The sequence below is a fragment of the Conger conger genome, chromosome 8, assembly GCF_963514075.1.
Source record: "Conger conger chromosome 8, fConCon1.1, whole genome shotgun sequence".
Taxonomy (NCBI): domain Eukaryota; kingdom Metazoa; phylum Chordata; class Actinopteri; order Anguilliformes; family Congridae; genus Conger; species Conger conger.
The window spans coordinates 42,659,531-42,684,704 of NC_083767.1; the positions used below are offsets into that span (position 1 = coordinate 42,659,531).

Sequence of the window (25,174 nt, forward strand, 5' to 3'; positions counted from 1 at the left end):
AGAAAGAGCCGGCAGAGTCGGCGGGTTTAATTGGCCGGTTCCACCTTCCCTAGGCAGGAGTACAGAGAAGGAGGGGAGACAGGGGGTACACAGAACGGAGGAACCGATGCAGTTAGATGGTACTACCCTGGCGCGTCCTAGGAGACGACCCTGGAGAGAAGGGCTCTGTTTCTTCTGTAAACGATCCGGGCATCGGATAAGAAACTGTCCCGACCTTCCAGTAAAAGATCAGTCCCACTAGTGGAGCGAAAGTCGCTAGTGGGACCTAGTGAAGGTATTAGCTTTCGCACAGTTATTCCCATTGAATTGACGTGGAAGGGGGTCGTAGTGAGGACAGACGCCTTTATTGACTCTGGGGCAGTAGATAACTTTATTGACCGCCAGTGGGCTAAACAAGAAAACCTACCGGTTCGACCTATGCCGCAGCCGCAATCTATTACGGCGCTTGATGGCCGCCCGTTGGGGTCGGGGGTGGTTCGCCACAAGACAGAGCGGGTGGTTATGCGAATTCCGTTTGGGGGACACCAGGAACGTATATATTTTTATTTGGTAGAGTCCCCAGCGTACCCCATAGTTTTAGGCCATGTCTGGTTAATTAAACATCAACCCCAAATAAACTGGGGCAACCGGAGCAATCCGGTGTCTCGGTGGGGACCAAAATGTGCTACTCACTCCAATCGTGTGTATATTCCCTCGGCCCCTCCCATAGAGACTGACATAGGGTCTGAATGGGACGAGGAGGAGGCTAGGGAGCCTCTTGGTCCTAATGTCCGGGGGCCGGAGGAGGAGGAGCAGGAGGGGAGTCTGGAGTGGGATTCACTGTATGATTGGAATCGTCCCATTGACGAGGGTGAGGGCAGTGAGGGCACAGACTGGGACACCGAGAGTATGTTCCCTGCCGCAGCCAGTGGGTGCGAGGATCGGATGGTAGGGGCTATGGGGTTCCCGCTGCCAACAAATGTTCCTAGGGTATATTGCGAGTTAGCTGAAGTATTCAGCAAACAACGCGCGACCACGTTACCCCCGCATCGGTCTTACGATTGTGCAATAGATATACACCCAGGTACAGTTCCACCCCGGGGTGCACTCTATTCTCTGTCGGTCCCTGAGAGCCGGGCCATGACAGAATACATCCGTGAAGCCTTAGCTAATGGGTTCATTAGACCGTCCTCATCACCGGCAGGAGCAGGGTTTTTCTTTGTTAAAAAGAAAGACGGGAGTTTAAGGCCATGCATAGATTACAGGGGGCTGAACACTATTACGGTAAAAAATAGATACCCCCTGCCGCTTATGAACTCTGCGTTTGAGCGATTGCAAACTGCGTCAGTGTTTACGAAATTAGACCTCCGTAACGCATACAACCTGGTACGCATACGGGAGGGAGACGAGTGGAAAACAGCGTTCAATACGCATTCGGGCCATTACGAATATTTGGTTATGCCCTTCGGCCTCACCAACGCCCCTGCTGTATTTCAAGCACTCGTTAACGATGTGCTCAGGGAGATGTTGGAGAAATTTGTGTTCGTCTATTTAGACGATATTTTGATTTTCTCCGCTACCCTCTCTGAGCACATTCGCCACGTGAAACTGGTACTGACACGCCTTTTGGAGGCTCGCCTTTTTGTTAAGGCTGAGAAATGCGTTTTCCATGCAAATTCGGTATCCTTCCTGGGTTTTATCGTTTCAGCAGGTAAAACGGAGATGGACCCGAAAAAAATCTCTGCCGTGAAGAATTGGCCCACCCCGGAATCTGTGAAACAGGTGCACCTATCACTGCGCTCACGAAAAAGAATGCCCTGGCACGCTTTGTGTGGACACCTCGTGCAGAAGCGGCGTTCGTCGAGTTAAAGAAAAGGTTCTGTTCCGAGCCGATTCTGATAACTCCGAACCCATCTCTGCCGTTCATTGTAGAGGTTGATGCTTCCGAGCTGGGGGTAGGGGCTATTCTGTCACAACGGTCTCCCCAAGACCAAAAAGTGCATCCCTGTGCGTTTTTCTCCCGGTCACTGTCACAGGCCGAGAGAAATTACGACGTGGGGGACAGGGAACTGCTAGCAGTCAAGTTAGCCTTAGAGGAGTGGCGGCACTGGCTGGAGGGGGCGGAGCATCCGTTCACTGTGTGGACGGATCATAAAAACCTAGAATATATTCAGATCGCCAAGACACGCAACGCGCGTCAAGCCCGCTGGGCACTGTTTTTTGCACGTTTTTCTTTCACAGTGACATACCGCCCTGGGTCCAAAAACACCAAACCAGATGCCCTCTCTAGGGTTTTTGACAAGACAGATGGGGAACGCGATCCTGAACCTATTCTCTCGGGGGTTAGAATAGTGGCGCCGATTATTTGGGAGGTGGAATCAGCAGTGCGTAGAGCATTACGCCGTGAGCCGGATCCAGGAGGGGGTCCGCCAAACTGCCTCTTTGTGCCCACTGGGGTCCGGCCCCAAGTGTTACTGTGGGGACACGCCTCACGGCTGGCGGGGCATCCCGGGGTTCACCGTACGAAAGATTTATTGTCCCGACGGTTCTGGTGGCCCGGGATGGAGAAGGATGTCTGTGAGTTTGTGGCCGCGTGCCCTGTCTGCGCGCGCAGCAAGGGCTCCCACCGCCCACCATCAGGGCAGCTACGTCCGCTACCTATTCCTAGGCGTCCCTGGAGCCACATCGCATTAGATTTTATCACAGGATTGCCACCCTCAGGGGGTAAAACGGTCATTTTAGTGGTAGTGGATCGTTTTTCTAAGGCGGCTCATTTTGTGGCGCTACCTAAACTACCCTCGGCAGTGGAGACCGCACGGTTGGTGGTTGACCACGTATTCAGAATTCACGGGCTGCCCCAGGACGTGGTGTCTGATCGTGGCCCTCAGTTCGCGTCCCGGTTCTGGCGGGCATTCTGTTCCCTGTTGGGCGCCTCGGTGAGCCTTTCATCTGGCTTCCACCCACAAACCAACGGGCAGACGGAACGCACCAACCAAACGCTGGAGAACACACTCCGGTGCCTGGCTGTTGACAACCCCACTTCGTGGAGCCGCCAACTCACGTGGGCGGAGTACGCCCATAACACACTACAGAATGCATCCACGGGGCTCTCGCCGTTCGAGGTGCAGTTTGGATATCCTCCACCATTGTTCCCGGACCTGGAGAAAGGGGGTGAAGTGCCCTCGGCTGAGGCCTTTGTTCGGCGATGCCGGGCCACTTGGAGGAGGGTCCGTACGGCTCTTTTGAGGGCTACTGCCAACCAGAAGAGGCTGGCCGACAGGCGCCGTCAGTCGGCGCCCTGCTATAGGGTGGGGCAACGGGTCTGGTTGTCCACGCGTGATTTGCCCTTGCGAGTGGAGTCGCATAAGCTCGCCCCTCGATACGTGGGGCCGTTTAAAATCATTAGAAAAATCAACCCCGTCACAATGCGTCTCCAGCTGCCCCACTCCATGAGAATTCACCCCACGTTCCACGTTTCCCGCCTTAAACCCGTATTGACAAGCGTACTGGCCCCTGCGGAAGTTCCTCCACCACCCCCACGATTAATGGACGGGGGTCCGGTCTACACCGTGCGGCGCATCCTGGCGGAGCGCCGGGTAGGCAGAGGTAAACAATACCTCATAGACTGGGAGGGGTTCGGCCCGGAAGAATGCTGTTGAGGGACATTCTGGACCCAGAACTAATTCGCGAGTTTCGCAGGCGGGGGGCTGAAGGATCGCCTGGGGTCGATCCTTAGTAGGGGGGTCCTGTCATGGTGAGGTAATATCTATGGTGTCCACCAGAGGGCTGGTGCTCATTGGCTTCACCTGGCTGTCATTATTGGCAGAGGATTTTTCCCCCTCCGAAAGAGTATTTAAGGCCAGTGCCGGCAGTCTACCAATGCTTTTGTGTTCACTGTGCGCTCTGACACAAAGCCGGTAAATGCACTTGGTAGACTCTGTGAGACTTAAGAGTCCGGTACTGTGCTGGTGTGTGTGTTTCACTGTTACGAAACTAAAATATTAAAAGGTAAGGAAGGCGTTCAGCTGTGTTGTGTTCGCTGGCACCTTCCTCTAAGGTTTTGGTTTTCTTTTTGACTCGTGTGAGTCGGAGGTTGGGGGACGTTGTCCCCTGGTATGTATTTTTGGTTTGCGTTTTGGTCCCGAGCTGCGTCTCGAGGTTTTTATATTCGTGCCTAGCCTTTTTCCCCGGCTAGGTTGTATTTTATTTTGTTCCACAGTCATTGGAAGCACCTAAGCCAGTGGTGCGGTTCGCCCTGTTTTTTAAGGGTTGATTTGTTTTCTTATAGCCGTTTTTTGGGGCTTTTCTCTTTTCCTTATTTGGTTCAGTTCTGTGTTTATATCCCATTCCCGCTGTTCCCTGGGATCTAGTGACGAACCCGTTCTCGTGTTTGTTTTAGAGGGTTTTCCTCGGTCGCATCTGGCTCTCCGCCCAGCCTCACCCTTACACCATGCACTTATTCAGTCCAATTTAACACTCATGCTTATACATTACATTACATTATTGGCATTTAGCAGACGCTCTTATCCAGAGCGACATATATTATATTATATAGACAACATTTCAACAATTTCTACAGGACAATTTTCAGATGAAAAATTGAAATGGTAAAAAATACTGGATTCACCAACCTTTGACGTGTATTAAAACAAAGCATTTTTCCTGTCCGTCTTCCAACATTTAGGACGCTGTTTGAACTTGCCCCACCCAGAGCTGTTTAACTTGCCCCATAGTCATGGCATGTTGGACTTTCAACTGAACAGTAATTTTCAGTCTATAGTCATAGCAAACACACAAATCTTCTTTCTAGATGAAAAATATTTTGTCTAATATGTGTATATATTTTTTAATTAAGAAAAAACCTAAAAGTTATTGGTTGTTCACCAGTCTCCCCTATAACATGTATGGAATGGTATGTATAACAAGCTTACTTGAGTTTCTCCTTTGATATGACTTTATCAGCATGTTTTCCAAAACCTGTGTTGATTCCATAAACGACTGAAAGAGAGAGAGATTGGCAGAAAAATAATTGAACTTACATTTCGTTCAGCAGCCACCTATAATTAAATATGTGAATATTATGAAGTGTGTTTACTTTTGTTTTGTGCAATGATATCATCAACTACTTCTCTTGACCATTTTATACTTTCCTCTGCCTCTGGGGTAAACTAAACACAAATTAATATGACAGCAATGTGAGCAAGTGCAAAACATCTACAGTAATTCAAACTTTTTACTCAAGGCTTTCATAAAGCAATCTGTACCTTTATCTTGACGAGCCCTTTGCCCAAGCTAACCAGATCTGTTGTTGTGAGACTGTTTCCATCCAAGGAAATGCACTGTTGAAGCTCACAAAACCAGATCTCATATCTTACAAATGGTTTATTAATTAAAAGCAAAAGTAACATAAAGACAAATTAACATACAATGGCCAACAGTCTTATAACAACAGAGATTCTGAAGGAACTTACTTCTTGCTCCATGGCTCTTCGGGGGTTTAAAGACAATGTAGAGGTTTGAAGTCTGAAGTCTGAAAGGTTTGAAGAACAATGTGTTAAGTGATCACTTACAGGTAGTAAGTTCCAAGCTTGCATGTAGTAGGTTACATGTGCCATGTTTGTGTTCATGAACTTGAATGAAAAATTAGCCATTTATTTTCAAAGGCTAACAGTGATTTGTGAAAAATACAAAATATAGAAAAGCCCTCCTCCAGAGGGCTTTCCTCAGAAATAGTGCTGAACCATACTGGAATATCACCTGCTGCATGCAGGGAAAGGAACCACCCAGTTCCTGAGTGTCACCATTGGGTGCCTCTGTAACATTGCCCCTGGTTATTGTTTAAGCAGTGTTGAATAATACTTGCATCTCGCGTTGTACAGGTCCAGGATGCAAAAAACTGTACAAGGTAAGTGGAAATAGTACCTTGGTTCCATGAATTGTTGTAATTTGCATTTCTGAATTCTGGGACATTCCCAGACCTTCCGGGAGAGGTACAAAGTACAGTTCAACAGCTAGTTCCACAATGTAACAATGAGATTTATTTTTGCTTTTCATGCATAAGTATACACCTGATTTACATTTTCTGTAAATAATGTAAGATGGTTACAGGTGTCACCCAGTGGTTTTGCAAGGAAATAATTAGATTTTTGATATGTTGTGTATAGATCATGGTTTAGATCAGATGTATATGGATAGAAATGAGCGCAAACTGGAATAGCTTATATTTATGTTATAGTATATCCATTTATGTATTTACAATGATAAAAGGTGTAAAATATTTGATATGATCCTAAGATAATATCATCCTAACAGGGCATGCATAATTAATTAACATGTCATTGCAATGAAAACGTGTTTATAAATGGAAAATAATGGTGCTGACTAGAGTAATGAGCAGAATTTATAAATGTTCACAACCGTGGAGAAAGGTTGAACTCAGATATTCATCCATATGCTGCATATTTGCATAGAAAAGGTATGTGAAGCTGTAACTGCACATTGAAACAAGGAAATGGAAATGAACAGACCTTAAATAGTGATTTCATTGTCACATCGACAATTTGTTTAAAAGCACCTGAAATTCCAAATCACATTCCAAATCACAAATACATTTCCATTTATTTATTACATATAATGATGCTGTAAAAATGGCATTTTAAGTGCCAGATATTATATAAGTTTAACCACTGCAGATACAGTACAAAACTATAGTCTATAACTATAGGAATGTGTATTAGTGTTCAGCAGTGGTACTTTGATGAGACAGTGACTCATTTAGAGCAGAAAAGCTGGCTCATGTCTTCCCCCTGCTCAGATGGATTCGGTCCATGTCTCTCTCTGTATTGCTCCATGTATGGATGGACTGCTTCCCACACCTGGAAGAAAGCAAAATTTCAGGGATCAGACCCCTTAAATTACGCCATACAGACAATTATAATCTAATAATCAAATCGTGTCCTAAGCCAATAAAATTATGTCCTGACCTAAGTCACCTGACCATACAGCCAAATCAAACCTTCATACATTACACTACACTAAATTACATTGCATTATATTCGTTTTGCTGATGCTCTTAACCAGAGCGACATGCAATAAAGTGCAAATCTTAACCAGGGACAAGTGTGCTGAAAACCCACGAGGGAAGCACGTATAAATGATCTTTCATAGCATGCAGTATGAATCGATCATAAATCAAATCTGAAGATGTTTTTTGTTTTTCAGAAATAATGCTGGTTTGTGAGGGGGAATACTCGCCTTCTTCTCTCTCAGGAGTTTGTGAGACGCCTCGATGTCAGGATTCATGAAACGGTCACTGTCCCATGGCCTGATGGGAACACAATTTCAGCAACAGTCAGAATGTGTCCGGGATTTCCAGAACACGTCTGCTAGAGTGAGGCAGCCTGTAGCCTAGTGGTTAATGTACACGGCTGGGACCAGCCAGGTCTGTGGTTCAGCTGTTGGGCCCTTGAGCAAGGCCGTTAACCCCACATTGCTCCTGGGGGGAGCTTAGTCTAATCAAAATGTGATGTGATGTGATGTGATGTGATGTAATGTAATGTGATGTAATAATGTAATGTAATGTAAAGTAATGTCATAATGTAATATAATGTGATGTATTGTAATAATGTGATGTGATATGATGTAAAGTAATGTAATGTAATGTAATGTAATAATGTAATGTAATGTGATGTAATTACCTGACGACTGAGCGCATGAGCTGATGGACCTCCTCCAGGGGGGGCGTGGTCTTCAGGGGCCGATGAAATTCTAGGGCTTGACAGGCAGCCAGGAGCTCGATGGCCAGAACTGGCAGAGAAAAGATGAATGGAAACAGTCGCTATTCTTTATTTAGCTGTTCTTACTTTTCTATACTTCAGACAATTTACAGCAGCTTGCCTGTGGCTGATGTCAGTGGTGATGAAACAGTTTGAATGATGTAAGCCTAACTATCCTTGATTAAATCAGCTCAGATTAACACTTCTCTGCCTTTTTGTTTTGTGAGCTCACCTTGCTCCACATGCTCCACCACTCTCAGGGCCTTCCTGGCTGCCCAGCCTCCCATGGACACGTGGTCCTCAGTGGCAGCGCTGGTGGACAAGGAGTCCACAGAAGAGGGGTGGCACAGCACTTTATTCTCCGACACTGAGGGGGAAGAAGGGAGCGTAGTACATTAAAAGATGCATGTATACTGACACACAAATACACTTGCACCAAGCATACACACACACAAACACACATGTACACCTGCATACACACATGCAGACACACATAGACACACACACAAACACGCACATACACACACATACACACATGCACACACAGACAGACAGACACACACACACACAGACACACAGGCACACACACACACACAAACACACACACACACACAAACATGAACACACACACATACACACATATACACAGTGTGGTGGCCCGACCTGCGATCGGTACACCACTGGGGTCGAACAGCCAGTGCGCCGGCGCCAAGCGCTGGGGAAAATAATTAACGGCAAATATTTTCCCCTGACGTGTCTAAGAGCGGCACCGTGGAGAGAGGCCGGGAGGAGGGTCAGCACCGAGGACAGCGGCCCCGAGACGAGACGCGTGAGGAATGGGACGGGAAATTACTAACCTCCTCTAATTACACAGGCACAGCTGCGCCGAGTTCGCGGAAGGGCGCGGCAGTGTTTAAAAGGAGAAAAGAAACGCCAAGCGGGGCTCAGCACGGAGGAGGGTTACCTGGAGCCGGAGTGAGTAAAAACCCTACTAGGGAAGCCTGAGCTAAACCAGCAACAGGAGAAACGCCAAGAGCCTGGACGGACCGCGAGAGCCCAGGGGCACTGAACGAAAGTCCGCAAACGAAACCTTCAACAGCAAAGACGCACCAGCCCGCCACAACAGACACACACAAACATGCACACACACACACAGACACACACACACAAACATGCACACACACACACACACATATACACACACACACAAACATGCACGCACACGCACACACACACACACACACACTGACACACACACACACAAACATGCATACACACACACATACACACACACACACAAACATGCACACACACACACATATACACACACACACACACACAAACATGCACACACACACACACACACACTGACACACACACACACAAACATGCACACACACACACACACACACACACAAACACACACACACACACAGACACACATACACATGCATACACACATGCACACACACACATGCATACACACACACACATGCACACACACATACACACACACACACAAACATGCAGTGATTCTGACTGACCTAGAGCCGCAGCAGTACAGTGTGCGATCATGAACCCTGAGTTCAGACCCCCTTCATTGACCAGGAAGGCAGGCAATTCACTCAGAGATGGGTTACAGAGACGCTCGATCCTCCTCTCACTGATGGAGGCCAGCTCATGCATCCCAATGGCCAGGTAGTCCAGGGCCTACAGAAGACACATAACTTTCTTTAATTGTTGTCTTTTAATGTGTTTTTCTGCATGAAATAGTATTTGGGAAATATTGCCACTGAAAATGCTGAGTATAGATGGTGACTATTATTCATATATTAATTTCATGGAAGCAGAAGTCTCATACCTTGGCTGGGTATTCACCGTGGAAATTTCCTCCTGATATAATCAGGCCTCGTTCTGGAAAAACCAACTGGAGGAAGCGTTAAGGCTGAATTTAGAGCACAAATTAAAACGCAGCCAACGCAGCCAAAAAAGACCATCTGTGAAATCTGCATTTTTACAAACGATGCATAAAAATGCACAGTGTGACTCCCACGATAATGCATGGCAATGTAAAGCAATCCAAACTCTCTTGATAAAAGTCTTGAGAAGTGCTAATACACAGAGGACAGGGCTTCAAAAGGATACAGGGTTGTCCGTGGCACTGTTCATCTCAGTTGATATGATGTTCTTCACAAAAGCAATGGTGTCGTTGGCCACACCATGGACCTGTGAAATGTATTTTAAAAAATACAATCACATATATATTTTATTTAAATGAACCAAGCTAAATATACGGTACATATATTTTATATATTTAACAGCTTACAATGAATGAGAGTTTTTAGTGTAATAATTTATTCATTTTAAAATATGAAAAAATGCAAACCTGCGGGCTGCAACGCAGGGAGTATGCATCCTGCACTCTCTGTTTGGGTCTGTGTTTCTCTGGACAGGAAATACATCACAGGAAGCGAGACAAAGAAAACCAGCAAAGGGACAACATCACAAGATAGTAACTGACACAAAATATTACTTTTTTTTTCCGATTGCTTACACACTTAGACTGAACGCTTAGACAAAAGCATCAGAACCTTAATTTTTTGTAATCATGCCTTAAACAAAGGCACAAAAAGTACAAATAACTACACGCTGTTTTGTACATTAGACATTTTGTTAAAGAATTTAATCATTTGGAAAACACTTCTATTGAATATATAAACTTACCGGAAATTGGCAACACACACACATGAAAACAGAAATTGAACACCAATCAGTCTTAGCACTACAAATAGACAATAGCAATGAGAGCGAGAGGAAGAGAAACAGGAAGAGAGGAGGACTAGTAGGAGAAGGAGGACGAGGACAAGAACAAAGGCAATAGATGGAGACATATTTCCGATGACATTAGGGCCAGTACGGTGGACCATGTCATAAATCATGATGAGGGAGGCTGGGCAGAGTCCAGTCCAACCTGAGTTATTACATGGTCGCATTCATAATACGGACATTTAGACTGGAGCACAGGTAGGTCTACCCATGTAATTGTTGTACATCCTTCTGCATCACAGTACAATACAATGTAGTCTTACAGTATTACCAATATGCTCCTCAGTGAAAAAGACAGTACAGTATGTAAAGAAGAACCTAACCAATGACATCCTGAGCGATGAAGGCCATAACTGCACACCCATGAACAGGAACTGGCCATTGTCAATATAGTGTTCCCAAACAACACCATCCACCTGCATCAACTACGAAAGCAAATCACCAATGATCCAACAACATTCCAAAATATCAACCGTGTCAGCATATCGACACTCTGCTGCATCTTGCGTCAACACCAAATTTTGATGAAGCAGCTGTACAGAGTTATATTTGAGAGGAACCTTATGACTAAGTGTAAGTAACTATACTGTAATAGTGTAATGGCAATAGATTGTGTCCTATTGGCACTACATAGATACATTCAGACAAAGCAGTATGTGCCATTTTGGGGGTTGATATTTTCTCCGTTACCTAACCAGGGATGACATTGCTTGTGATGTGGGTCAGGTGATGTGCTAGACCCTAACAGAAAGTGGGATCCATAAACCATTCACCCCATCCCTTACAATCCCACACAATTTTATGTCATTATTTTTGTTTTCGTGAGTTTACAGTGTAAACCCCCACGCTAACCCAACGACGGAATTTAGCGCGGGCCGACGGTATCTGCGTGCTTGTCCTTCTGGTGTTGCTGAAAGAAAGTTAGTAGGGTTAAATGTTACCGGCCGCTATGCGAAGATACTCGATTAGCCAATAAAAGACAGTAGTACTACTCTGCCTTCCGCTTTCTACTGGTCCGGACTGACCAAGAATCTCCACTATAGGGCCAATAAATCTACCATCGTTATATCTGACTCCATTTTAATAGTCATTTTAGATTAGTTATCTACCTTTGGTGGATTTCTTAGCTGTTATTTAGACTTGATCGTGACAGGAATCCTGTACCGTAACGTGCTCCCTGAACAGTCCTCTGCTGGTCCCGCCGCATGTCACATTGGCCGTTATGTGCACATCTCACGAGCTGGCTAGATATCTGCAGTCATTTCAGAGGTCGCAGGAATAGTTACTTTTGGGTGTGGCTGATGGCAGCTCAGGGACCCAAGGCCAACATTATCTACGACTGTTCTCGACATGAACGAACTACCACGCGGAGGCGAGTGATTTACCATCAGAGGTCTACGGGTACAATACTCCGTGATACATTAAGCGTACATTTACATCCTCCCTTGACCAACTCGAGGGGAGTACCAAGCATTCCCTGTGTAACAATGAGTGTGTTGTAACACAGATCAAGTTTTAACAATTTATTTTACCAGGCAGGTTACTTACTTAATCACATTCTATTACCAAATAAAATATACATTAAATGATTACAAAAGAACTACAGATGGGCGTCTGGCTGTACATAGATGCTATACACGTGGTGTGCATGGCGGTCTGGCTACAGACCTGCCCAGATCGCTTGGTTTCCCCTGCTTACAAGCAAAACAATACTAAACATGAATATACCTAAAACATACTTTGTCATGAAACATCCATCCATCCATCCATTATCTGAACCTGCTTATCCTGAACAGGGTCGCAGGGGGGCTGGAGCCTATTCCAGCATACATTGGGCGAAAGGCAGGAATACACCCTGGACGGATCGCCAGTCCATCGCAGGGCACACACACCATTCACTCACACACTCATACCTACGGGCAATTTAGACTCTCCAATTAGCCTAACCTGCATGTCTTTGGACTGTGGGAGGAAACCGGAGTACCCGGAGGAAACCCACACAGACACGGGGAGAACATGCAAACTCCACACAGAGAGGCCCCGGCCGACGGGGATTCAAACCCAGGACCTCCTTTCTGTGAGGCGGCAGTGCTACCCACTGCACCATCCGTGCCGCCTGTCATGAAACATCCCATGCTTAATTAATTCCAGTGACTGAACCCTGAGAGTATTGAGACAGAGTGATTGACAAGAGAACAGATGGTCTTCCCTTGTCAGCCCTTCATGCGCCCTAACAAGGTGCAGAGAAGGGACTATGGCCTACTGGAATAGAATGGTGTGTTGTTTTGGGAGGTTGTAAAATTTTATGGCACCACTACCAGAGGAACGCCACTTCACCTGCCCACTGACAGTGTGTAACAGTACAACGAATAAAGGGTATTCCAGCCAGTCTGCATTACAACAGCAACATATATTCAAATGCTTACTGTACTGTAATTCTACTTTGCTTTGTGTCTTTTTGTTGTTGTAAAAACCTGCAATGGCAAAAAGAAAAAAAGCTGTATATATTTTTCTCTGAAGCCTTTCTATTTTTGTGTTCATTGAAGTGTGAGTAGTTGTACTGTACTGGAACAATCTTTCACAGAAGGCCGTTTGAGAAAATTTAAAAGGTGTACAAAGTACTAAAGACAGCAGTGTTTGGTGTAAAGTACATCAGTGTGTTGTTGCTGCTTTTAAAGAATAATTCAAATGGTTCATGTGTGTATCATTTTGTTGCAAAAATGCAATTTTGAAAAAGGATTGTTAGGTTTTGATTGAAGTTTAATTTTGCCATAGAAGTGAGATGTTTATATTCAAGTGTCGTGTCGTATTTGGCTTGTGTTTAGAGTTTTGACATAATGAGCCAAATTCTGCGTGTAGTGTGTAAGCAATCAGAAAAAACTGTATGCAGATTATGATCTACTTATTCTGTATACCAGAGGAAAATCAGAATTTTGAATGCTTTCAGAGAACAACATAGCAAATTTATACCACAGTCAAGACAGAGAAGATGGGTGTTATTGATTTTGTGACCAAGCGATTTTTCACAATCCTGCATGTGCAGGCACAGTAATAGAAAATGAAACATAATTCTAAATAGATTATATTATTTTATATTAAGGTCTTTGGTTTACTTGCACACAGTGCGCGTCAGGTTATTATGAGGAAGCCAGTGTCAGAACTTTTTAACATGAGATTCATATATGATCACAAAAATGTATTTTCCACATGGGTTTTCTGAAAAGCGTCAATAAATCTGTGCTCCAAACAAAACAGGCTGTGATAGGCTCACCTGTGATCTCAGAGCAGAAGACGTCGGAGTCCAGCACAGAGCGAAACCTCCAGGCCACCAGATTCTGACCCGGATGGGGCCGCACTGCGTGAATATCTACAGGAGAGATATTCAAATCCAGCAGATCATTATCGAGTCACAATGCACATGTTTGGAATGGGTCTGACACAAGTGGAATGTGATATGTAATATGATTACATAACCATTATGTATAGTAGTGCTTGGGCAATGAGTCGACTGAAATAAAGTTATTGTGTACACACTAGGGTCAATAGACCATATGACTTGATAGAGGCCTCTCTCACCGCTGTGGAAGGCCTTGGTCGTCCCCTTCAGCACCTCCAGGGTGAGAGCAGCGATGATGTCAGCCTGTCTGGCGATGGCCAGGGCTCTCTCCACAGCCTCTGCACCCAGAGATGTGATCATCTGAGTCCCGTTTATCAGAGCCAGGCCCTGGAAGGTCGAGGAGGAACAAAACTCACAACTTAATCTCTGCACGACTGCTTCCCTTTGCACTGAAAATAATAACTGACACACAGAACAAGATGGCTGCCATGTTGCTCTGGCAACACGCTTGGAATCCCAAAAACCAGGTTCAGCCCAAAAGCCTTGCAAATGCTGAAATGCAGATGATGTCATTAGCAGGCTAAGCTGAAGCCTGCACAAGAAGGCCACAAGTGGCTTCATCTCCCTGAAGTTTGCTTCAAAGTTATAAAATATATCTTTTGCAGTGTCTGGGTTAATGCCAGGCAGGGGTTTAATATCTTACTACTTGTTGCTAGCTCCCTCTGATTAGAGCTTGTTAATTATTATAGTGTGAGCCTCATAGCACGGGATAAGTCACTGGTTTACAGGAGTGTGCACACTTCCATAATGCTGTTTCCTGTGCAGACATCCCTGTAGGGATATGAAATCAGAGCACAACTCACAATTCCATAATGGGAGAAAGAGGGGGGAAATCTTCAATCCCCAGAGCACACACACGCACAGCACTCACTCAGTATAGTCACATGCAATGTACACATATATGCACGCACACACACACACAACAGTCACATGCAAAGTACACACACACACACACACAAACAGCACAGTCACATGCAACACACACGCACATACGTAGTTTACCTCTTTTGCCTTCAGTGAGAGAGGTTTTAGTCCATGAGCCTCCAGTACCTGAACAAAGTCAGAATAGAGGTTAATGATAATCTAAAATCTCATCTTGACATTCATAAAATGAATGATTAGTAAAATGAAAGAACAACTGAGGCATGTTTCCAGTGAATGATCAGCGTTGGTGTTCATGTCTCTTATTTCCTTTGTGAATTGGGAAAAAACCTGACAGCAAGATTTGTTTCCGAGTTGAAAAAGTGCTTAGAGACAACAGAGTGAATGCGCAGCCTACCATGTGATGTAACGTAGCAGAGAATATATGCTGGCAGGATGGTGACATCGTATGAAGGCTTTCGGTGAGTACTGTACAGTATGTGTACATGTGTGTGTGTGTATATGGCTGTGAGTGTATTGGTGCCACAGCTCCTGTCCACAACATGTGATGTTTCTCTTTCTCCCTGATATTATTTTAATGGTCCATGTGTCTCTTGGTCTTGTGTACCTGAACCACCATTCACTGGACTGCTAACCCAGGTGTGCTTGCACCATCACTTCATTTGAATGGATGTCTTGGTGCAGGTTTTAATCCCAACCAATCACTTTGATTGCCTCCAGTTAGATGTGTCAGCTTGAGATTTGTTGTGCAGAGGTTGAGCAAACTGTCTGAAAGGAAAGTACTGGCACTCCTTGATGTGTTATATGTAAATGGAATGAAAACAACACAACTGGTTCACTAGCCTGTGGGGTTTTGGAGCCGACCCACAGGTGAGGGAACAAATTAGTGAGATCAGCAGGTGCAGGGATTGGTGGGAATGAAAACTGTCCCCCAGGGCACATGATTTACGACGTATTTAGCAACTTTTGTTCAATAAGTAGCACAAACTGTACTCAAAACTGTATGTATGTTTTTCTCAGTGGCTCTATTCACGACTGTTGAATTGATCATGAAAAACTCACGCTTTTGGCCTCGCCCCAGCCAGTCTTTGGCGACCACATCTTTCCCTCTCCCATGAGTCCCAGGGCCAGGTGGGACAGGGGGGCGAGGTCTCCGCTGGCACCAACCGTCCCCTTCTCAGGCACGAAGGACAGACAGGAAGCTGTTGAGACAGGACAGGAGTCACTCTACACTGTATGGTCTACACCAGGAGGAGTCACTCTACACTGTATGGTCCACACCAGGAGGAGTTACTCTACACTGTATGGTCCACACCAGGGGTGGGAAACCCTTGTCCTGTAGTACCACTGACGTTTCCACTTGAGCTTGACCTCATTGTTTGTTGGATGAGTAAAAGTCTGAATATCCTCAATGGTGAAGTGCACAGTGCCTCCAGTACATTGTCTCCTGCATTCATTCAACCTGATTAATCCAGTGTTGTAGTTATAGGGTTGGATGGACCAAAAACCAGGCCTGTCTCTGGCACTCCAGGACCAGGATTTCCTACCCCTGATCTGCACTGATGTGTAAGAGAGTGCTATGAGTGAGTCAGAACGAGGGTTACTGTTGAAAGCCTCGATCATCGTGTAGACGGCTTCCAAGGAGATGCCGCTGTGTCCTTTGGCCAGAACGTTGATCCTCAGAGCCAGAAGCATCCTGGTTCTCTCGGGGCTCAACGGATTGCCCACACCTGGTCCCAGGGGACAGTTTATTTCATACATAAACATGAATAATCTGTTTGTACATTCCACATTTACCATTTCAGTTTTCCTTAAACTGTTAAAATCAGCAAATACATAGATAGTGTGCATTCATATGCAGAAATATGTCAAGTTTAAGTTTGTGCTAACGACCTCTCACTTCGAGAACCAGGGTGTTTTGCATGCCACTGTACTCCTGTAGAAGGTGTTTGATTACAAATGAATGCGATTTTAAATATTCGGATATCACCTTTTCTGGTGAAATATTGGCACTTAAGGGCATATCTGTTACATCAAATCCAGTGGCTGCTCAAGGCTATCTTTTATCGACAGGAGCAGATCTCAGAACCCAGTGTCTCAGGGGCTTACCTGCTGCATGGGAGAAGACCAGATTTTTCTGTAGCTCTCTGGTGTCGAATAGCAAAATGAGATAATACATTGATTATTTGCTCATTCAGATTTGAGCAGACCCTGTTAAACTCTTCTTTTTTTGATACAGTAAATGCTCTACCTAAACAATTAATATTATATTACAGTTATTTACCTGACATTTTTAGCGAAAGCAACTTACAGTTGATTAGATTAAGCAGGAACAATGCAGGGTTAAGGCCCTTGCTCAAGGGCCCAACAGGTGTGCAGATCTTAATGTGAATATACTCTGCTTGAACCAGCAACCTTTCTGGGTTCCAGTCATGTACCTTTGCCACTATATGTCATATATCACATATTCATAATTACTTTTAGAACAGGGTAGGTATAGTAACAAGCTTACTTGAGTTTCTCCTTTGATATGACTTTATCAGCATGTTTTCCAAAACCTGTGTTGATTCCATAAACGACTGAAAGAGAGAGAGATTGGCAGAAAAATAATTGAACTTACATTTCACTCAGCAGCCACCTATAATTAAATATGTGAATATTATGAAGTTTGTTTACCTTTGTTTTGTGCAATAATATCATCAACTACTTCTCTTGACCGTTTTATATGTTCCTCTGCCTCTGGGGTAAGCTAAAACATAAATTAATATGACAGTAATGTGAGCAAGTGTAAAATATCTACTGTATTTCAAATTTTTTACTCAAGGCTTTCATAAAGCAATCTGTACCTTTATCTTGACGAGCCCTTTGCCCAAGCTAACCAGGTCTGCTGTTGTGAGACTGTTCCCATCCAAGGAAATGCACTGTTGAAGCTGGCAAAACCAGATGTCATATCTTACAAATGGTGTATTAATTAAAAAAGTATTATAAAGACAAATTAACATACAGTCTTATAACAACAGAGATTCTGAAGGAACTTACTTCTTGCTCCATGGCTATTTGGGGGTTTAAAGACAATGTAGAGGTTTGAAGTCTGAAGTCTGAAGGTTTGAAGGACAATGTGTTAATGTCATTATGCCTACATTTAAAAAAAAGTATACTTTTAAGTTCAAAGTCACATGTTTAACAATAGGATATCCAGGACTGATCCTAGAGAAAAGTCCAGTCAATGTCTGTATGCGATAATGTACTTAAAATTCTGTCCTTTCCACTAATTAAAAAAAAAACATGTCAAAATGTGACTTTAGAATCAGTCACAAAACCTGATTTTATTGAGATTCTCTTATCAATATTTATTTTCCATTGAGTAAAATGTCATACAAGGCCTGGTTACACAGCCATTCAGTGAATCATAAAATGATTGAGTGACGTGTGTGGCATGTGTATATGTTAGCACAGGTACGGAGATAAACTAGAAGGATACAATAACTACCATTACACCTCTATGTTTTCGTGAGTACAAACAGACAACAGTTACTTTCGTATTTAACTAACAAATGTTACTGCATGTCAGGTTGCAAGTGTGATCTGGCCAGCATTGAGCTCATCATATTGGATCTTGCATTCTGATCACACTATGGACAGACACATCTCCATTATCCGAAATGAGTTACTAATCAAACAAATCAAAACAAAATCCTTACCAATCACATGATTAATGGTGTGAAGCCTGCAGAGCTAGTTCTGACAGGCTCGAGAGGCACTGCCCCCTCACATGCTGCTTACGTCTAATGGGAGGGGCTTTACAAACCACCAACCTTACCTGTTCAGGTTGCGCATTTTGTGCTGTTCTGCCATAATATGCTGCCTGCTAGCTGTTGCTGCATTGGAAATCATGCCAAAGCCGCCCTGCTGCCTGGGTAAATGGCTGGCATTTATATAGCGCCTTACAATTGATGCTTCTCATTTACACACACAAACGGCGATTGGCTGCCATGCAAGGCACCAATCAGCTCATCAGGGGCAAATGGGGGTTAGTTGCCTTGCTCATGGACACTTCGACACACCCAGGGCAGGATCAAACTGGCAACCCTTCGACTGCCAGACGACTGCTCTTACCTCATGAGCCAATGCCGTCTCAGCTAATAGAAGCATTGCTTGTGCTATGCTGCCCCTCCTATGCTGCCATTGCTCATATTGCATGCTATTGCCACATTTGCTATCTGCATTTGCTCAAATTACCCTGCTTATTCCTAAATCACACCTTCCAATTTTTTTCATGCTTCCCTATCACCCCAGCATCTACCTGTGAGCTCTGATTCTCAAAGTAGTCATGAGAAGCAGAACCTTGATGCCAAAATTTGCATTTACATTAAACCTCAATAAATATTTCATAATTCATTGAGCAGTCTGACTAAACTACAACCTAAAACTGCCTGGCTTCATGCTTACATTATAAGTACAGCAGCATACCACCTTGGTTCATCTAACAGTCAAGATTGTGTTTGGCAACTGATAATTTACAGGCAGTAAGTTACTAGCTTACATGTAATAGGTTCTCTTTAACCAGACCCCTTCAAATCTCTAAGCATCGGCCAAAGGCCTCATGACTGAAACTTCCCAAGCAACAACTTGAATTTGTAGCAGGTGTAGCAAGTAGCAGGTGCCGTCTTCCTTGTCTTGTTGTTTGGTTGTCTATGAACACAAATGTTATGTGTTCATAAACTGTAATTATAGATTATGTATTTATTTTCAAAAGCTAATCCTTTGTGAAAAGCACAAAATATAGAAATATACACTACCGTGCAGAAGTCTTAGGCACCTGTATAACATTTTGTACAGATAAGATTCTTTCTAAAATAATTCAATGAAAGGTCCTAAATAAATGTACTATACATTTTACATTACGTTTCAGTCATTTGGCAGAATTGTTAAAAACTGAATCAAATCAATATTTTTTGTGACCACCCTTCGGTGTTAAAACTGCATCACTTCTCTGAGATGGAGTTCTATAAGACGATCAGCAGGGAGGTTGTTCCAAGCATGTTGGAGGGCTTGCCGCAGTTCTTCTGCAGACTTTGGTTGGGTCCTTGCTTTTGATCTCAGACAGCATGGGTCAAGTTTTTACGTAAAAATTAATCAATTGCTTATAGTAATATGTTACTTTTTTTAATTAAATACAAAAATGTCTCAAAAATTAAATCTTTTGGAAAATGAATATTTGGAAATCCCAAATGTGTTCTTTTATACTAACACACAAAAAAAGAAACATATATATAATAAAGTCTAGGGTGCCTAAGACTACTGTATAGTACTGTATATTTGAATATGCAGCTTCATACCTTTCACTTTTTCTCTTTCACACCTCAGTCAGTTGGTCCACCAGAGGGTTTATCTTCAGAAATAGTGCTGAACCATACTGTAATATCACCTTTATATATGCTGGATTGGTTCAGTGGCATGCTGGGAAAGGAACCACCCAGTTCCTGAGAGTGTCACCATTGGGTGCCTCTGTAACACTGCCCCAGGGAATTTTGTTTAACCAGCATTGAATAAGGTTTCTAGCTTCTTCTTCTTTTTTTGTACCTGTGACACAGGTTGTACAAGTCTGGGATGCACAGAACTGTGGTACAAAGAAACCCTGGAAGAAACTTTAGCTTGGTTCCAGCCTGGATTTTCAGCTGGCCCAGCTGGTTTTTACATTGTGGTGGTCAAGCTGGCAAAAATGTGTGTGTGTGTGCATGCATGCGTGTATGTGTGTGAGTGTGAGCACAAATGTGCGTGTGTGTGTGTGTGCGCGTATGTGTGTGCGTGTGTGTGTACGTGTGTGCTTGTGCGTGTACATGCATGTGTGTATATGTGTGTGTGACTTTACATGCGTGGGCATGTATGTGTGACTGTGGATCTCTGTGCATGTATGTGTGTGTGTGTGTGTGTGTGCACAAGTGTGTTAGTATGCAAAACCTTACAAGTAAAAGCTTACATTTTACTCCACTGGATTCTCACTTAGCATTCAAATCTGAGCTGGAACAGCTGGATCATAAATGTTAGACATGTATTCCAACACTGTTGAAGATGCCATCAACTTTCATGTAAAAAAAAACGTTTATGGGCATTTGAATTACATTAAAATCTGCAACTGAAAATAAAAATGTTGTGTCATATCAATCAACCCAATTAGCTTAACAAGGCCTCTTTCATCCTGTGTAAAAGGCTTTTGACCGAAGTGAGATGGCTGTCTGTTCATGGCTTGAGTCCTCTCCATGGCCCCTCCATGCAGGGAGATAATCATCAAAGTCCTGTTGATCAGGAGTAGACCATCCATAATAAACCACCTGACATCACTTTAGTCTCTCCTTTTTCTCTGATCAGGATACTCTAGCTTTATTGACATATGGTCTTGGAAATTCCTCCGAAAAGGAATGCGAAAAATATGGGCTGGTGAACATAACTAGGTGGGCCAGATTCCGACCTAGATTCCCCAAAGTTGCCAGAAGGCTACATAGTTTGTGTATTTTTCTCTTGAACATATAGGTTATTCCGCATATGTTATATTTCTCAGCAACTCACAATGTAAGCCCTCGTCAAACAATGTTCATTTGCTCCCAAAACATAATTATTTAACATTACTGCTGAATTGTTTCTTTGCCTTGGTTTGATAATGTTTTGATTTTCATACCAACAGAAGGTGGGATTTATTTATATAGTATAATTCTATATGCTGCTTTACAGTTAAATTTGTGTTTGTGTAATGGAGTGATGATGTTATAAACTCCATCAGCTATAGCTCCAAAATAAAGCCTTTTTTCAGATTTTCTTAAAAAGTCAAGTAGCTGTTGCGGTAGTGCTGCACTTTTGCCTAGCCACCCATCATGGTCCTCGGGGAGAGTCACCATGGAAACTGACATCAACCAATCACAAACGGGGAAGAAAATGAGATTACTGCCGTGTCCCCTTGTCATTATTAGACCATTGATTGTAATTGTGAAGCAAAATATCCAGAAAAATAACCTCCCTGCTAATGAGGACTCACATTAACCACTTCACCTCAAAGGACAAATCATCACCTGGTGGGATAAGTAGCACATTAACAAGGCTTTTCAGACCGAAGCCTGCCAGTCTTTGTGAAAGCGCTGTGATCCCATTACATTACATTACATGGCATTTAGCAGGCGCTCTTATCCAGAGCGACGTACAACGAAGTGCAGATCAAACACAAGCACAAGTACAAAGAGGACCTGAGAGGAAAGTACAGTTCCGAGTCCTAGTGTAACCATACAGATATAATCGGAACCCTTGAAGAATACATCAATTTCCAAACTAGCATACCACAGTTGGCACTAGAATACCCCAAGTACAACAATACAATAAATAATACAAAAAACAACATCTATACAACTATATAAGTGTCATTACAGTCTATGGCATATATAAGGCTAATCATGGTGGTGAGTTAGGGAGGGAAAGGTGTAGCCTGAAGAGATGAGTCTTCAGTCTGCGCTTGAAAGAGGTCAGAGACTCTGCCGTTCTGACATCCACTGGGAGGTAATTCCACCACCGTGGGACCAGGACAGACTTCAGTCGTGAGCGGGAAGTGCAGGTGTGGCGAGGGGGAGGCACCAGACGGCACAAAGTGGCAGAACGGAGGGGTCTTGCTGGTGTATAGGTCTTGATGAGTGATTGAATATATACAGGGGCTGATCCCTTAACTGCCTGGTACGCGAGCACCAAAGTTTTCAATTTGATGCGAGCCATAACAGGAAGCCAGTGGAGGTTGCTGAGTAGAGGGGTGACATGTGAATGTCTGGGAACATTGAATACCAGACGGGCTGCAGCATTCTGGATGAGTTGTAGGGGTCTGATGGCAGATGCTGGAAGGCCAGCCAGCAGAGAATTGCAATAGTCCAGGTGGGACAGGACCATTGCTTGGACAAGGAGCTGAGAGGAGTAGGTGGTGAGAAATGGTCGGATTCTCTGGATGTTGTACAGGAAGAACCTGCACGCCCGGGTCACCGTAGCCATGTTTTCGGAGAAGAAGTGGTTGTCCATCACCACTCCAAGGTTTCTTGCACTAGGGGATGAGGTCACTGTGGTATCCCCTAGTGAGATGGAAAAATCGGAGAAGGGAGAGGTTAGAGCAGGGATGAAGATTACCTCCGTCTTACCTGGGTTGAGCTTTAGATGGTGGTTGCCCATCCAGCTCTGGATGTCTCTCAGGCAGGCGGAGATACAGGTAGAGACCTGTGTGTCTGATGGGGGAAAGGAGAGAAAGAGTTGGGTGTCATCGGCATAACAATGATATGAGATGCCATGAGCAGAGATAACAGGGCCCAGGGATCTTCTGTAAATGGAGAAGAGGAGGGGTCTGAGGACTGAGCCCTGGGGGACTCCTGTAACAAGGGGGCGAGGGGTTGACACTCTTCCAGCCCAGGACACCGGGGAGGACCGGCCAGAGAGATAAGATTTAATCCACTCTAAGGCTGTGCCACATTATAAACCATTTTATTTGACATGCAATGCAATTTCATTAATCCATGATTTATTTAGATTAAACTAAACGTGAGTAACATCAGTAAGCTGTACGCATTGACAGTAGGGGTGGTAAGTGGATGACATACCATGATGTACTGCCATTAATTAGTATTAATATTAATATTAATACGAAATTCATATTAATAAATATTCTTAATATTGACCCCTTTGACGCATTAAGAGGTATGTCATCTTATCAGGGACCCAAATTAAAATGGTTAATTTGGTAATAGTGCATCAATAAGACATATGCCATCATTTCCCAAAGCAATCCAGCTTTTCCACATTAAAAAAATTTTTTTTAAGAGTACCCTTAACACCAATACTCATTTATGCTGCTGAGAAGTACAACCTGTTCTTTATGAAACAGCATATTTTAATTTTGTTTTACAATTTTTTACAATAGTTTACACACTTGTCTCAATACCGTGTCCACTTTTTCAAAACACTTATCATTAGACTATGTGAACTAAACTGTGGATATTTATGCATTGCTTTCATACTAAAGCATTCAATCACCGCTTCTTCCAAAATTCATGAATACCTCTCTCAGTCAGTGTTTACTACCAGCAAAAGTTTGTACAAATACAGCAAATTTTGCGGACATTTATATACTCTGTTCAAAACAGTTAACTTTCAGTTCAAAACCCAATAAAATTCTGATCATTGTGGAGGGAAATATGCTGCATTTTGGTAGATAAATGAAACTATATGCTTGAAATACGTAAGACAGATCATTCTGATTTGAGCAGAAAGTTTATTCAATTTTTTTTGTTTGCAGCCTTGTTACCATCTATACAAAAGTGATCATACTTGCATTGAAATGTGCATATAGGGTAAATATAGATGTAGACGTCACTGAAGAGATTTTTCCACTATTACTGCTGTATATGTACTGCTGAAACACCTGGCTGTCATTTCAGTGAACAACCTACCCAGGTGTTTGTTGTTTGTGCCCCGTTACCACATATATAAAAGGGGCCACCTTTGGATTGGCTTTTGAATTCTTTAGCCTTGGTGGGAAAAATGGATGCAGCCAGAGGTAGAGGAAGAAGACATCGTGGAAGAACAAGAACAGTTGTGTCTGATGAAATCAGAGCCACAGTCATTGATCCTGTGGTAAATCATGGTCTGTCCCTGAGGGAAGCAGGTTGAGGGTTCAACCAAAGTTGCCTAGATCCACAGTGGCTTCAATAGTGAGGATTTTCAGGCAACAGGTACTATACAGTATTTACAGCATTCTGACTGAAGGAGTTCAATTGATGTGTATATTACAGCAGTACTGTGATTTGAGAAGTCTCCAGAAAAAGCAGATGTATCAGAGCACATTTGTCTTTGACTCACTACAGGACCCAGCGGTTACCTCACAGTCACACAGGGGGAAGGGGAATAATGTTTACGCCTCAACAGGAGGATACAATAGTTGGGATGGGCATAATATATGTATTTAGCAATGCTCCAAGTTGTTTGTGTTTTGTAGTTCATTGAACATTGAGTGACAAAGTAGTCTTTTGGGAGAAAGCATGTGCTATAGTTATGGCAGCATGAGTCACCTTTGGGTGAAATATGAAGTGATTTGGTGGTTGAAGTGCATGTTGCACCAAAGGTTAACTGATGTGCTCAGGTGCGTGTTTCAAAAGCACACTGTGTGAAGAGTTTTGAAAAAGTGGACATGGTATTGAGAAGTGTGAAAGCAATTGTAATAAACTGTAATAAAACAATATTAGATATCTGCCCTCTGCGACACATCACTTATTAAAGAGTAAGCACACATACGAAGGCAAAC

At 43.6% G+C, this 25,174-nt stretch overlaps 2 protein-coding genes across 2 annotated transcripts in view; both read right to left on the reverse strand.

Annotated features, from left to right (window-relative positions):
* Positions 1-5,462, reverse strand: part of LOC133134471 (histidine ammonia-lyase-like) — a 36,292-nt gene extending 30,830 nt beyond the window's left edge. The window contains exons 1-4 of the mRNA XM_061250669.1: positions 5,451-5,462; positions 5,244-5,318; positions 5,075-5,147; positions 4,911-4,977 (exon numbers count right to left, since the gene is read on the reverse strand). Coding sequence (XP_061106653.1) covers positions 4,911-4,977; positions 5,075-5,147; positions 5,244-5,318; positions 5,451-5,462 — 227 coding nt within the window. The remainder of the gene's footprint in view (positions 1-4,910; positions 4,978-5,074; positions 5,148-5,243; positions 5,319-5,450) is intronic.
* A 532-nt stretch (positions 5,463-5,994) lies between these two features.
* Positions 5,995-20,255, reverse strand: LOC133135251 (histidine ammonia-lyase-like). The gene is made up of 19 exons (XM_061252122.1): positions 20,199-20,255; positions 17,899-17,957; positions 17,706-17,789; positions 17,536-17,608; positions 17,372-17,438; positions 16,969-17,006; positions 16,464-16,589; positions 15,922-16,061; positions 14,980-15,027; positions 14,157-14,304; positions 13,852-13,947; positions 10,141-10,199; positions 9,900-9,980; positions 9,616-9,681; positions 9,299-9,464; positions 7,987-8,121; positions 7,677-7,785; positions 7,234-7,303; positions 5,995-6,854 (listed from the first exon to the last, which is right to left on the reverse strand). The coding sequence occupies exons 2-19, from the start codon at positions 17,908-17,910 to the stop codon at positions 6,750-6,752; spliced, it is 1,623 nt and encodes a 540-aa protein (XP_061108106.1). The 5' UTR covers positions 17,911-17,957; positions 20,199-20,255; the 3' UTR covers positions 5,995-6,749.
* Between the last annotated feature and the right edge of the window lie 4,919 nt (positions 20,256-25,174).

Excerpts from the sequence above, each read along its gene's own strand:
- LOC133135251 (XM_061252122.1), bottom strand. Across the intron at positions 17,609-17,705 it reads AAGGGCTCGTCAAGATAAAG|CTTACCCCAGAGGCAGAGGA; the intron begins GTACAGATTGCT and ends TTTATGTTTTAG. Across the intron at positions 7,304-7,676 it reads CTCATGCGCTCAGTCGTCAG|GCCATGGGACAGTGACCGTT; the intron begins GTAATTACATCA and ends TGTTCCCATCAG.